Source organism: Penicillium mononematosum, assembly GCF_028829835.1.
Source record: "Penicillium mononematosum strain IBT 11891 chromosome Unknown utg000002l:1.0-8112719.0:1.0-8118358.0, whole genome shotgun sequence".
NCBI classification, from domain to species: Eukaryota; Fungi; Ascomycota; class Eurotiomycetes; order Eurotiales; family Aspergillaceae; genus Penicillium; species Penicillium mononematosum.
Window position 1 is genome coordinate 7,809,513 of NW_026643272.1, and position 12,095 is coordinate 7,821,607.

At 49.5% G+C, this 12,095-nt stretch overlaps 8 protein-coding genes across 8 annotated transcripts; 6 read left to right on the plus strand and 2 right to left on the minus strand.

The window, feature by feature from the left end:
* Positions 1 to 60: 60 nt before the first annotated feature.
* Positions 61 to 1,553, minus strand: N7519_004770 (uncharacterized protein; the record flags this gene model as incomplete). The annotated part of the gene is made up of 3 exons (XM_057291546.1): positions 61 to 720; positions 776 to 1,173; positions 1,250 to 1,553. 3 exons carry the CDS (start codon positions 1,551 to 1,553, stop codon positions 61 to 63), a joined length of 1,362 nt encoding a protein of 453 aa, XP_057152748.1.
* A 648-nt stretch (positions 1,554 to 2,201) lies between these two features.
* Positions 2,202 to 4,009, plus strand: N7519_004771 (Proline oxidase; the record flags this gene model as incomplete). The annotated part of the gene is made up of 4 exons (XM_057291547.1): positions 2,202 to 2,485; positions 2,542 to 3,674; positions 3,728 to 3,801; positions 3,854 to 4,009. The coding sequence occupies 4 exons, from the start codon at positions 2,202 to 2,204 to the stop codon at positions 4,007 to 4,009; spliced, it is 1,647 nt and encodes a 548-aa protein (XP_057152749.1).
* A 593-nt stretch (positions 4,010 to 4,602) lies between these two features.
* On the plus strand, positions 4,603 to 5,271 carry N7519_004772 (delta-1-pyrroline-5-carboxylate dehydrogenase protein; the record flags this gene model as incomplete). Its single annotated transcript, XM_057291548.1, has 2 exons — positions 4,603 to 4,644; positions 4,693 to 5,271. The coding sequence occupies 2 exons, from the start codon at positions 4,603 to 4,605 to the stop codon at positions 5,269 to 5,271; spliced, it is 621 nt and encodes a 206-aa protein (XP_057152750.1).
* A 29-nt stretch (positions 5,272 to 5,300) lies between these two features.
* On the plus strand, positions 5,301 to 6,314 carry N7519_004773 (uncharacterized protein; the record flags this gene model as incomplete). The annotated part of the gene is made up of 1 exon (XM_057291549.1): positions 5,301 to 6,314. The coding sequence occupies one exon, from the start codon at positions 5,301 to 5,303 to the stop codon at positions 6,312 to 6,314; it is 1,014 nt and encodes a 337-aa protein (XP_057152751.1).
* Positions 6,315 to 6,897: 583 nt separating this feature from the next.
* Positions 6,898 to 7,832, plus strand: N7519_004774 (pyrroline-5-carboxylate reductase family protein; the record flags this gene model as incomplete). The annotated part of the gene is made up of 3 exons (XM_057291550.1): positions 6,898 to 6,937; positions 6,993 to 7,054; positions 7,110 to 7,832. 3 exons carry the CDS (start codon positions 6,898 to 6,900, stop codon positions 7,830 to 7,832), a joined length of 825 nt encoding a protein of 274 aa, XP_057152752.1.
* A 937-nt stretch (positions 7,833 to 8,769) lies between these two features.
* N7519_004775 (pyrroline-5-carboxylate reductase family protein) lies at positions 8,770 to 9,707 on the plus strand (the record flags this gene model as incomplete). Its single annotated transcript, XM_057291551.1, has 2 exons — positions 8,770 to 8,815; positions 8,887 to 9,707. 2 exons carry the CDS (start codon positions 8,770 to 8,772, stop codon positions 9,705 to 9,707), a joined length of 867 nt encoding a protein of 288 aa, XP_057152753.1.
* Positions 9,708 to 9,914: 207 nt separating this feature from the next.
* N7519_004776 (nitrilase) lies at positions 9,915 to 11,284 on the plus strand (the record flags this gene model as incomplete). Its single annotated transcript, XM_057291552.1, has 2 exons — positions 9,915 to 10,388; positions 10,451 to 11,284. 2 exons carry the CDS (start codon positions 9,915 to 9,917, stop codon positions 11,282 to 11,284), a joined length of 1,308 nt encoding a protein of 435 aa, XP_057152754.1.
* A 417-nt stretch (positions 11,285 to 11,701) lies between these two features.
* Positions 11,702 to 12,079, minus strand: N7519_004777 (uncharacterized protein; the record flags this gene model as incomplete). The annotated part of the gene is made up of 1 exon (XM_057291553.1): positions 11,702 to 12,079. The coding sequence occupies one exon, from the start codon at positions 12,077 to 12,079 to the stop codon at positions 11,702 to 11,704; it is 378 nt and encodes a 125-aa protein (XP_057152755.1).
* Positions 12,080 to 12,095: the final 16 nt, after the last annotated feature.

A 12,095-nucleotide genomic window follows, 5' to 3' on the forward strand; every position in this document is an offset into this window, starting at 1 on the left:
TATCATGATATTTACGAATCAGTCTATCCTATCACAATGATAGCTCAAATTTAACAAGTCCTAAGAATTGTCCCCACAGGAGAAGACACCTGTTACTGCGCCATTATTGTATGATGCCCGAATACCCAAGGTTGTTGAGTAGGTGCCTCCGACAATGATGAAGAACCCAGCGAGTATCATGAACCACGCACCAACAAGCGTCAAAGCTGCTATCCACCCATTTCGGTATGCCTTGAAAGCATTCAGAATCCAGTTTATCGCGGACGTTGACTCCTCTCTTTCCACATCCTCCACTATATCGCCTGCTCTGCTCGGATTTTTCGCAAGGAAGAAGAGAATCATAAAACCGGGGAGAACATTAGTAAAGACAGGATTTATAAGTGCGCCAACCAGACTCAAAAAGTCATTGAAAAATGGCACAACCCCAACAATGATGAACCCAAACACAACTGTCACAGCCATAGAACCAATCCAGACGGTCCAGTGAATGACTGTGTTGGATTGGAGATGGCGTGTGCCACGAAGGATTCTCACGAACCAATATTTGGCTGCGATGTGGCTCCATAAAATAGCAGTCACTAGCAGGCCGGGCAGCGCAATGCCATAAGATATTTTCTTGATCAATAGACCAGCTGATCCGAGAGCTGGGCTTGCGAGGTATTGGCCAACCTTCGCATACATGATGGAGGAAATGGCGATGTTCGTTATAACAATAAAGGACTGGCCACAAATAAGAGAGCGAGTGAATAACTCGGGGTTCTTCATTTCAGCCGACACGGAGAAAAAGGTCCCCGATGCACCCAAGGCAAATAGCTGAGTGGATATTGCCGACATTGCCTGAATGAAGGTTGCCTTTCGGGAAGACACGGATGTCTAGGTTGATCGGGCCAGCCGGAGCTGCTGCGGGTCGACTTTGGGTCAGACAGGCAATTGCCGTTATCCAAATTGCAAAGACGATACCGGCCACACCGACCCAGCTAAGCCAGGCTATTTTCCCTAGAGACCGAAATCCGGTGCCAACAACAAAGGAAGCCAAACATGCGACAGCGACAAAGATCATCGTACAAGCTCCGTGTTCGGAGAGTGCATTGAACGCCACGGATGTGGTGAGCATCCCTGCTCCGGCAACAAGTGCGAGGTATATGTAATAGATGACACCGATGAACTCTCGCCCTCCTTTTCCAAAGAGCAATTCGCCGGCGTCACCGATACTGTGCATGTGGGGGGTAATATCTTCTTGCATTTCCACAGACATAACCAGCAACGGTTGTCATGATGGCCAAGATGACGAAACACAAAATGCCGGGGAAGAACCCCAGGACATGGAAGGTGGATGGAAGACTGAGGGCACCGAGTCCAATTTGGAATTTGGCAATCAGGATAGCAGCTCCTTGCCATGAGACGCCCCGGAAGTCAACTTCACCATCTTCGCTGTTGAACAGGTCTTGGGGTTGCTGCATGGCTTTGGAGACTTCACCGGGGCTCAAGTCATGCATATTGTTGTCGATATCGTGCCCATCATGGTGAGATTGGTCTTTCTTGGATTCATTCATGGTGAGGAAATAGAGTATGAGGAATTGAGGAGTTCAAGGGTATAATTGAAAGAGGACAATTTAAATACACCAGTTCTCAACCCCGGGTGGTATTCGAGCTTATCAACTCGGCCCGAAGAACCTTAAAGCCAAATCGAAAATACGGGGTAAAATGCGGGGGAATTGTATGTAGGTTGACCTCTCCGAAGCATTTTCCACCAACGAAATCGTCTAGAATCAACGCCCAAATCCTGTTTCCTTGATAGAATCCCATCCTCATGCCGTTCAGACATCATCACTGGGTGAAGATGCAAATGTTATCTGAGTAATTCCTTATCTTTCCTTGAAGTGGCCTCGGGAGATACCAGGACACTCCATGATAAGGAGGTTGAGGACCAATAAATGTATGTCTTACTTTTGGATTGGACTTACGAAAGAATAGATAGCGAGATATCCTGGACGTCAATGGCTAGTTGTATTTATCTATGATCGTCACATAAGATTTCTCGGCCCGAGAGGGGCACAGACATACTTAGGATGAGAGGTATTCGCCCGGCCGAGAATTCAAAGTGCTTTGCCTTTACCACCACCATATCTTTGCGACAATCTTTTTTTTTCCCCTCATAAACTCTCAGTGTTACGTCTTTACCCTTGGACAGCTTTGAAATGATGTCTACCCTTGCTAGAAAACACTTCCTCCACATTACCCGGCGACGGCCGTCAATTGCGTTTCATCGATCGAACACCACAGCTTCGATATTGGCTGCCACCGGTAGCAAAAAGAGCCAATTCTCTTCGAGTGCTAGGAAGATCGCATATGCTACAGGCGGCACCAGTCTAGTCATCGCCGGCCTGTTGTGGTCGGGACGTGGCCAGGGCGACTATGTCGATGACCCACGGGACAAGAAGGCCCTTTCAACAGTTCCATTAACAAAGCTTCTCTCGGGATGGATGTGAGTAAAGATAGTTTCGAACTTTACACACGCCAACTGACAACATATTTCCGCAGCGCTTTTGCCTTTTGCTCCTCCCCGACCTGGGTTGATATGAGCGAGTCTCTGTACAACATACTCTCCAAAATTCCCATTATCTCCCCGATCACCAATGCCGTTGTAATGAAGACATTTTTCAATCAGTTCCTTGGTGGTGAAACGACCCCGGAATGTATCCCCAAGATGGAGACCCTCCGGAATGAAGAGATCGGTACCCTCCTCGGCTATAATATCGAGGCTGAACTCGATGGCTCAAGCAAGCGCACAGAACTGATTCTTGAACAAATTCAACACGTTGCTTCTTCCATCGAAGCGCAAGGGTCGCTAGCTCGGAAATTCTGGCCTGACACCAGTGCTACTGGTGGGGACAACCGTTGCTGGGTCCGGATCAAGGTCACGGGTCTGCTCCCCAACCCAAGTGCCCTTTACCATGGCTCTAATGCCATCCTCAATGGTAGAGATAAGAGGGGTCTGGATAAAGATGTCCCGTATCCAGGATTGCCTCATGATGGTGATTGGGAAGCGGCCCTGAAAGGTGTGACAGATTCGGACCGAAAGGAACTAGTGAATCTGCGTGCCGTGCTAGAGAGTATCGCCACCAAGGCAAGAGAGAACAATGTGCGCATCGTTATTGATGCCGAGCAGTCATGGTACCAGCCCGTCATTGACTCTCTGACTGACGAACTCATGCAAAAATACAACTCCTTGGATGGACCTCCCACTTGCATAGCCTCCTTCCAGGCTTATCTTCGCAGATATCCCCAGCTTCTTAATCAGCAGATTGAGCGCGCGGATAAGAAGGGTTACAAGCTTCTTTTTAAACAGGTTCGAGGTGCTTACATGGTCACCGAAGCTGCCAGATGGAAACGGGAAGGGAGGGAAGGGCCTGGACCGGTGTGGGAAACCAAGTCAGAAACAGACGCCTCCTACAATTATGGAATTGAGAAGTCTCTTGAGACAGTGGCTGGTCAGATAAAAGAGTCTGGTCGCTCAAGGCTCAGTGTGGTGTTCGCCACCCACAACTCTATCAGCATTGACCTTGGGATCAGGTTGTTGGAAAAATACGGAATGGCCAAGCGCGAGGGTGACGGAGACAGACTGGTGGTTTCTGGTGAGGCTGCTGGTAGCATTGCCTTTGCCCGACTATATGGTAAGCCATTGTCCTTTTTCCTCCCCGCGAGATCTGGTTCTCATTCATTGCAGGCATGAAAGATGACTTGACCTACAAGATTACTGGGTCCGTGACAGCCGAGGGCGGATTCCCGCTCGTCGTAAAGGTACGTACTATCTATCTTGGAGGCTCTTGAATTATACTAAAGTATGCCATAGTCAATGAGCTATGGAGATCTCAAGGAATGTTTGCCATTTTTGGCCAGACGGGCCTCTGAGAACAAGGCTGTTCTGGAGGGTCGAGGCGGCGCCGCGGCCGAGAGGGTGCGACTGGGTCGCGAGATTCGCAGGAGGCTTCTACCTTTCAGCTCTTAAATTAAAGTGACATTTAGATGCAATTAATTAATTCTGATAGCTTGCAGTCATTTTGAGTCAATCCGATATTCTAGAATATGGTTAAAGAGAACTTATAGCCAACCCTTTATCTAGGTTCATTGAGCTTTTAAGTCCAACTGCTGGGCCTAGCGCATGACAATAGCTGTAGCAATACATCTATGGCTGCGCTTTCTAGCAAGACCTGCCTAGCGTGATCGAAGTCAACAGAATTCTACGTCATGCATTATTCGTGGTCAATGCGACAATTTCTGGGTAGTCGGATAGGGTGACCGGGTAGGGTGACCGAAGGTGACCGAAGAAGGTAACTGATGGTTGGGCCTTCCGATGGCAGTTGTAAAGCTATTCAAGCTATTCCGACTATGCTAGTCTGAGGAGACTATCATTATCGAGTGTAATTCTCGGGTAGGGTGTCCGAGTCAAACTAACGATCATACTCCGCATCTTGGCCCAAGAGACATGTATATCTGTCTATCTTGAAATAAAAAACCGCCTATTCATTCAGCCTTTACAGAAAGACCCATTATTTTCCAAATTTACAAGTCCACTCGACTACGTTCTGCCCATAAGCCAATATGCCAGCCGTACAATATCCGGAGCCAGCCAATGCTGACGGGGTAAGTTCCTTCTCGATAAACAAATAGTTCCGATACTGACTTCCGAAGCTTTCATATGAGCCTGGATCAGAGGAAAGGAGACTTCTGAAAGCCGCACTTGCAGAGACAGAGAGTACCATTGCCAATATCCCAAGCGTCATCAACGGTGAGCGCATTTACACAGGCCACAAGAGCAAGCAGGTCAACCCTTGGAACCGATATGGCGCTCCCTTGTCAGAGTACCATGAGGTTGACGCAGAAGCAATCAAAACGAAGGCCATTCCAGGCGTGCTGCAGGCGAGAAAGGATTGGGCCAACATGTCATTCAAGGACCGAGCAGCCATCTATAGAAGAGCGGCAAAACTGGTTGAATCCCCAAAGTATCGATGGAAGCTGTTGGCGGCGACCATGATCGGCCAAGGAAAGACATGTGGACAGGCAGAGGGCGATTGCATCACTGAAGTCATCGATACCCTGAATTTCCATGTCCACTTCTGTGCCCAGATGTACCAGCAGCAGCCACCAAAGCAATTCGAATCGTCATCCAGCAGAATCGATTACAGGCCCTTGGAAGGATTTGTGCTCGCTATCTCCCCTTCAACTTTACCGCGTTGGGAGCGCACATCGCTTTCACCCCAGCTCTCCTAGGAAATGTCATCCTTTGGAAGCCTTCACCTATGGCCGTGCTGTCCAACTATATTCTGTACGAAATCATGGAAGAAGCGGGTCTGCCAAAGGGTGTAATCCAGTTCTTGCCCGTGGCCGATCCGAGAACAGTCGTTGAGCCAGCCCTCGCCAACCCTCAATTCGCGGGTCTGCATTATACTGGCTCTTCGGCAGTCCTGCGAACTCTCTCTGCTCAGATTGGCGCCAACACCAACATTTACAAAAGCTTCCCTCGCATCGTGGGAGAGAGTGGAGGCAAGAACTTCCACCTCGTCCATAACTCCTGCAAAGACGACGTTGACTGGATCGCGTCTGCCGCGGTGCGCTCAGCATATGAGTTCCAAGGCCAGAAATGCAGTGCTCTATCCCGGATCTATGTCCCAAAGTCCATGTGGGAACAGGGTGCTTTGAGATCTGCACTGATCCGTGAAGCTGCTAAGATGACACACGGCGACGATGTCAAACAACTTCACCATCCCCTGGGTCCTCTATCCTCCGAGGCTTCGTTCGAGCGATTCCAACGATTTGTTCAGTGCGCCAAGGATGATGGCCATGAATTAGTCTACGGTGGCAGCACAGACGGCAGCAAGGGGTTCTTTGTCCAGCCTGCCATCTTCAAGACCAAGGAATCCGCCGATAGTCCGGAATCTGACTTGATGAACAAGGAGCTCTTTGGTCCCCTTTTCGCCGTTCAGACCTACGACGATTCCGGATTCGAGGATGTCTGCGAGCTCATTGATCGCACTTCCGAGTACGCCTTGGCAGGCTCTGTCTTTGCCCGTGATAGGCAGGCTATTAAGATTGCAGATGAGAAGCTGCGAGACTCGGTCGGTATGTTCTGCATCAACGATAAAAGCACAGGGGCGGTTATCGGTGCGCATCCTTTTGGTGGAGCCCGTTCAAGCGGTACGAATGACAAGGCGAACTCGGTCAATGTTTTGCTGAGATTCTCGAGTCTTCGTTGCGTCAAGGATTCGTATGCGACTGGTAGTACCACCCTGGGTGCTTGCCATGTCCCGGAGTGAATGTGACAGGACTAGGTAGATAAAGCCGAATTGAACAGTTTAGAGAATATTTTTCAGCTATAGTACCCTTACATAACCATAAACCTTTTATCAGATAATTGAAAATGTTACTATCAGAGTCAAGCAATACTTCGGCTGAGTATACTACTATATCACAAATTGCGAAGCAACTGAGACGCTACCAAGGTATTTCAAGCATTTGTTCAAACATGCTACATATATTAGATGCAATCATGAGATGAGCAATAATCCCAGCTTGGGGAGTGTGTAGAACTGTGTAATAGGGAGTGGAAGATTGTAAGAATTTACTACTGCAAATGACCATAGACCAGAGGTTCCAACAGCACGATAAGGTCAAACCAATTCTCGGACAAGCTCTCCGAGTATCCCCTCACTAAGAGAGAGAGACGTCCATATCGAGACAGAATTCCCCTCTCCGGGCCGAGATTGTGTCGGTCCGAGTTATGATGAAATGAGTAACTCGAGAGGGGATTACCTTGAAGACTTGATGATATATTATATACCACTAACCCAGAGAGTATTGGCAATTAAAATTATTTCGAAGCTTTTCATCATATCAGCAATGGGAATCTCTCAATTAACAGTCGCCGTCATCGGCTGCGGTAAGTAGAAGGACAACTCAAACACAAGAGCACTGTTGACCTTATCCGCGAACAGGCACCCTAGGAACAGCCATCGCTGCTGGTATTCTCGAGCCAAGAGACAAGGAGAATTTTGAGGTCAAGCGCCTGATTTGCACTGTCGGAACCGAACCCTCCCAGCGACGAGTTGAAGCCGCCTTCTCCGAGCACAAATCACGGGTCACAGTCTTCACCCGAAGAAGAGAATATCCGCGCAGTGCAAGAAGCCGATGTGGTTCTGTTAGCCTTTAAGCCTTTCAAGCGAGCAGATGTCTTTGCGGTCCCGGGATTCAAAGAGGCTCTACGCGATAAGTTCGTCCTCAGCATTATGGCCGGCATCACCACCAATGAATTGAGTCGCCTAGTTTTCGGCGAAGACCATGCCACAGGCAGTGGAGCTTCGCTCCAGTCTGTACGTGCAATGCCCAACATGGCAGCGAGGATTCGAGAGGCTGTGACATTGTACACCCCTAGCTCCGCCACGTCCAAAGAGAACATAGAAATCGCATCTTGGGTATTCGGACAGGTCGGCGAGGCCCATCAGATCCCAGAGAAATCTTTCGATATCTGTGCAGTCTTGGTTGGTTGTGCCGGCTCGCTGCTGCTACTTGCCATTGATGGATTGTTGGATGCTGCCGTTGCTGAGGGCGTGAAGAGGCCCGAGGTACAGAACCTGGTAGTAAACAGTGCTATTGGTATGATGAAATTGGTACCAGCAGGTGATCATCCAAGTGTTCTGCGAGAGAAGATTGCTTCTCCTGGAGGTTGCTCTATTCGAGCTCTGTTGGAACTGGAAAAGCTAGGGGTTCGTCCCGCGTTCACAAGTGCTATCCTGGCAGCGGCGGAGAAATCCAAACAGATGTCATCTACTCGTTGAATAGCATCCTAGTATTTAAATACATTTTGTTGACCACATGCTTTGCTTACTGTTGAGGGCCACGAAACTAGAACTGCCCGGCAAAATCGAGAAGATAAGTATGGTGCATTCAATCTACGAAGAGAAGGCCTTTTATAGAAAGTCTGGGTAAGCAAAATAGAAAATAGGAAAGCCTCAGTCTCAAAAACAAGGCAGCTCATCTGTAGAGGACAGGATGAGCTAACACAAACCCCCCCCCCCCCACCCCGGGGGTCCGCCAACAATGCGATCATGGGTGGCTTCCAAGCAAAGACTTTATCAATTCTCTTTCCGATATGGTAGTAGAGCTCATTTCTCATAAAAGAAGGATGAAACGATGTAATGTCCAAAGCAGAATTTTTGGAAGGGCTGAGACTCGGGATCGAGTGGGTTTTCTGTTCATATCCATGGCTGTGACGTGTCAGAGCCTAAGGCCGAGTGTGTGCAGATGCCAAGATGACCATGACCCAATGAGAACCTATCATTGAGGAGTTTGAAGAACTCGGTCTTTGTACGGAGTACTGTGTCGAGACATGTCACATAGACAAAGTGAGGACCATGTCCCGGCCTGTTTGGTACTATGCGCGATACAAGATTGTGGTTTTACTGAGGAAGAAGGTACATATTCCCTAATATCGCCTTGAGCCAGATAAATCAGATTGTTAGAGTCTCATGTTATCAAAGTCAAAGCCCATTGAAGGACTGTTCTATATATCCTTTAACAAAAATACGCCTTTTTAAGTCATTCACATGCATGTAATAGTGGAGTTCCGACGAGGGGAATCAACATCGGATCCCCCTCCCGAGTCATGAACGCAATGAAGTAGGCCGACCACGCGAGCATAAAGCCTGTTATTTTCAGATTCTTCGATATATCTCAGATAGCAGAAGACCTTCTTCCCTTCTCAAATCATTCATAATGGCACTTGCCCAAAAGCCTCTCCGTTTGGCATTTCTCGGCTGTGGTAAGACAGAATATATGACTTCCTCTCGCTTTTACCATCAACACCAAATAGTTAACTGAGTAGATGTCCAGGTCACATAGGTACTGCACTACTGAGAGCTCTACTACCATCTATTCCTCAAGCCGGAAGTCCAATCTCCGAAATTACCGTTGCTCTCAACCGCAAAGAATCAGCAACCCGCCTCCAAAACCAGTTTCGCGACAGCCCGGCCCCAGTAAAGTTTGTTTCGCGTGAAAATGTCAAAGCAACGGCAAATGCAGACGCTATCCTATTTGCCTTCCCTCCCGATCAGATTCAGGGAATTCTGGGAGCTGTCGGAATGAGAGAAGCTCTAAAACACAAGATCATCATCAGCATTCTCGCGCGAACCCCGAGCACTGAAATCATCCGTCTTCTGGGGGATCACCAGACGTCCGGAAATGAAAATACTCAGATTATCCGCGCAATGCCAACCATAGGAACAGAGATCCATGAATCGGCAACTCTCATCGCTGAACCTTCTAGCAAGGCAACAGAGGCGATGGAATTGGCTTCATGGATCTTCAATCTGGTCGGAAAGGTCTTCCACGTTTCGGACAGTTATTTCGATACTGCAACTGGAATGAGTGCATTCTGTAATGCCCTTACGACGGTGGCGATACAAGCTATTGCGCAAAAGACCGTTGCTGAAGGGGTCCCCGTGCATCATGCCATCGCTATTTCCTCTCAATGCATTAGAGGGACAGTAAGCATGATTTTGGAGGGAACTCCACCTGAACAGTTGAAACAGTCATTATCTGCTCCCGGAAGCATAACTGGACAGGCCATTTCAAGGCTTGAAGAGAGAGGGTTGTTGGAATTGGTTGATTCGGAGCTCACGGGGGCTATTTCCAGAGCAAAGAATAGGACATAGCGCATGATTTAGATAGCGACTTGATATTATATCTCTACAACGAGGTATATTCATATCTTTTTCAATGTAAAGTCGGCTACCCCACAGCCAAGCTTTCCGAGCATCCAGGGTTCCCCTCAAACGTCATTTCGTCATTGTTCAACCAAATTCGCCTCTCTCCTTTTTTTTCCCAATAGTAACTCTGAAACCCAACATATCAATCCCAAAATGCCCTCTCTCACAGTAGCAGTCGCCCAATCCCGCACACACGACACCCTAGCTGAAACCCTCCGCGCCCTCGAACGAACAACCGCCCTCGCCGCCCGTCGCGGTGTCCACCTCCTCCTCTTCCCGGAAGCCTATCTAGGCGGATACCCGCGGACATGTTCGTTCGGTTCTGCGGTGGGAAGTCGACACCCGCGCGGCCGGGATCAATTCCTCGCGTACTTCAAGGCATCTGTTGACCTCGGCGATACGCCGGCTGGGGCCGGTGATGACTGGATTGGTCGCAGGCTGGAAATTGCGGAGGGGAAGAGGTTCCGGGGAGACGGGACGAGGGAGTTTCTTGAGCGTGTTGCGAGGGAGACTGGGGTTTTTATCGTTACGGGCTTGGTGGAAAGAGCCGGTGGTAGTTTGTATTGTGCTGTTGTTTATGTTGATCCTGTTAGAGGTGTGCTGGGGAAGAGGAGGAAGGTTATGCCGGTATGGATTTTGCTGTCTCTCCATCCACCGTTTCATTATCGATCCTATACTGATCTTCATAGACGGGCGCTGAACGCATGATCTGGGCTCAGGGATCTCCCTCGACCCTCCGCGCTGTTACAACAACCCTAAACGGTATCCCACTAACCATAGCCTCGGCAATCTGCTGGGAGAACTACATGCCCCTCCTACGTCAGAGTCTGTACTCCCAGAACGTCAATATCTATCTCGCTCCCACAGCCGATGCCCGTAGTACCTGGCTCCCGCTCATGCGCACCGTCGGCATAGAAGGCCGCTGCTTCGTGCTCTCGGCGAACCAGTGCGTGCGCGGCTCCGAGCTGCCGGAGTGGATTACCGGTGAGAATACAGGTCAAAGCCAGGATCGAAATCAAACCCAGGATATTACCATGGGTAAATCGCCGGATCCTGCTAGGAAACTGTCCATCACTACTGAGGGTCCGCATGAGATTGTCTGGCCGCAAACTCACAGTGAGGTCCAGGGTCAGAGCCAGGGTCAGGATCAGGCTGAGAGTTCTCCCGCGCCGAATACTAAGGATTCCCTGGCTCCTTCGAGCTCGGTACGGGATTATGTCTGTCGTGGTGGAAGTTGTATTGTCTCGCCGCTTGGGGAGGTTCTTGCTGGTCCGCTGTGGGAAGTCTGCACGGATGACGTGCCCGATAGTAGCGATGCTGCGGTGACGGATTCCGCACTTGGCATGTCGGCTACTGAGTCTAGTCCTACTGTCGCGGCGGGTGATGGGTTGGCTATCGCGTGCATTGACTTGGATGATTGTGAGCGTGGACGGCTTGATCTCGATGTTGCAGGGAGTTATTCGCGGAGCGATGCATTTAAATTCGAGGTTGAGGGGTTGGATCTGGCGCCACCGCCTTTGTAGGAATTTGAATTTACTGAATAGGGTATATGGTATTGATTCAAGGTATTGATGTGTTGGGGTACATGTATTCACTGAAAGTAATGGAATGAATATGAGTTCGTGAGCTACGAAGAATGCCGCTAAGAAACATGGAATTCCAAAACTTTCTACTCGAAAAGCACAATCATAGCAGAATCCCAGATTCTAGTCGTCAAGGCAAAGGAAAAATAGAAAGACTCGACCCCAACCTCAACTGCAAACTGCCACCGCTGAACGACTGAACGCCACGGGATATCAACGGATAGTAACAAGTCATGATCTTCGTCGCCATGCCAGCATGTGACAGCTCTGTTCTCTATGTACACCCTCCCATCATTTAGGTCAAGGATCATTTCAAGTGGTCCCGAATGTAATCCAACTGTACCCATCTAGCACTGTTTATTCCACTAGCCACACGGGCGACTTGATCAGCACCGTTGCAGGACCTTTGCCGCGCACTTCGACGGCCAGGAACGCAGCGAACCGGATACGCGGGTTGCTCGGGGCTACATCCGCAGGCTCGCTCTTGTCTTCGGTTGGTCCAGGCGCCGGCGCCGGACGACTGGTCTCGCCAGAGGCATGTTTGCGGCTTATCAATGCGCCAAAAATGGACTTCTTCGTGGGCTTTTGCTGTGCCGGCGAGGCGTTCTCTATCACTCCGGCGGTTGAGCCGGATGAGGCATCTCCCTCTATCGCGGCAGGCTCCTCGAGCTGTTCTTGGTCTGAGGGTGGCGGGGGCGGATGGCTCAGGGCGGGTAGTTGGCCTTCGACCTTCATGTATTGCTCGGCGAGG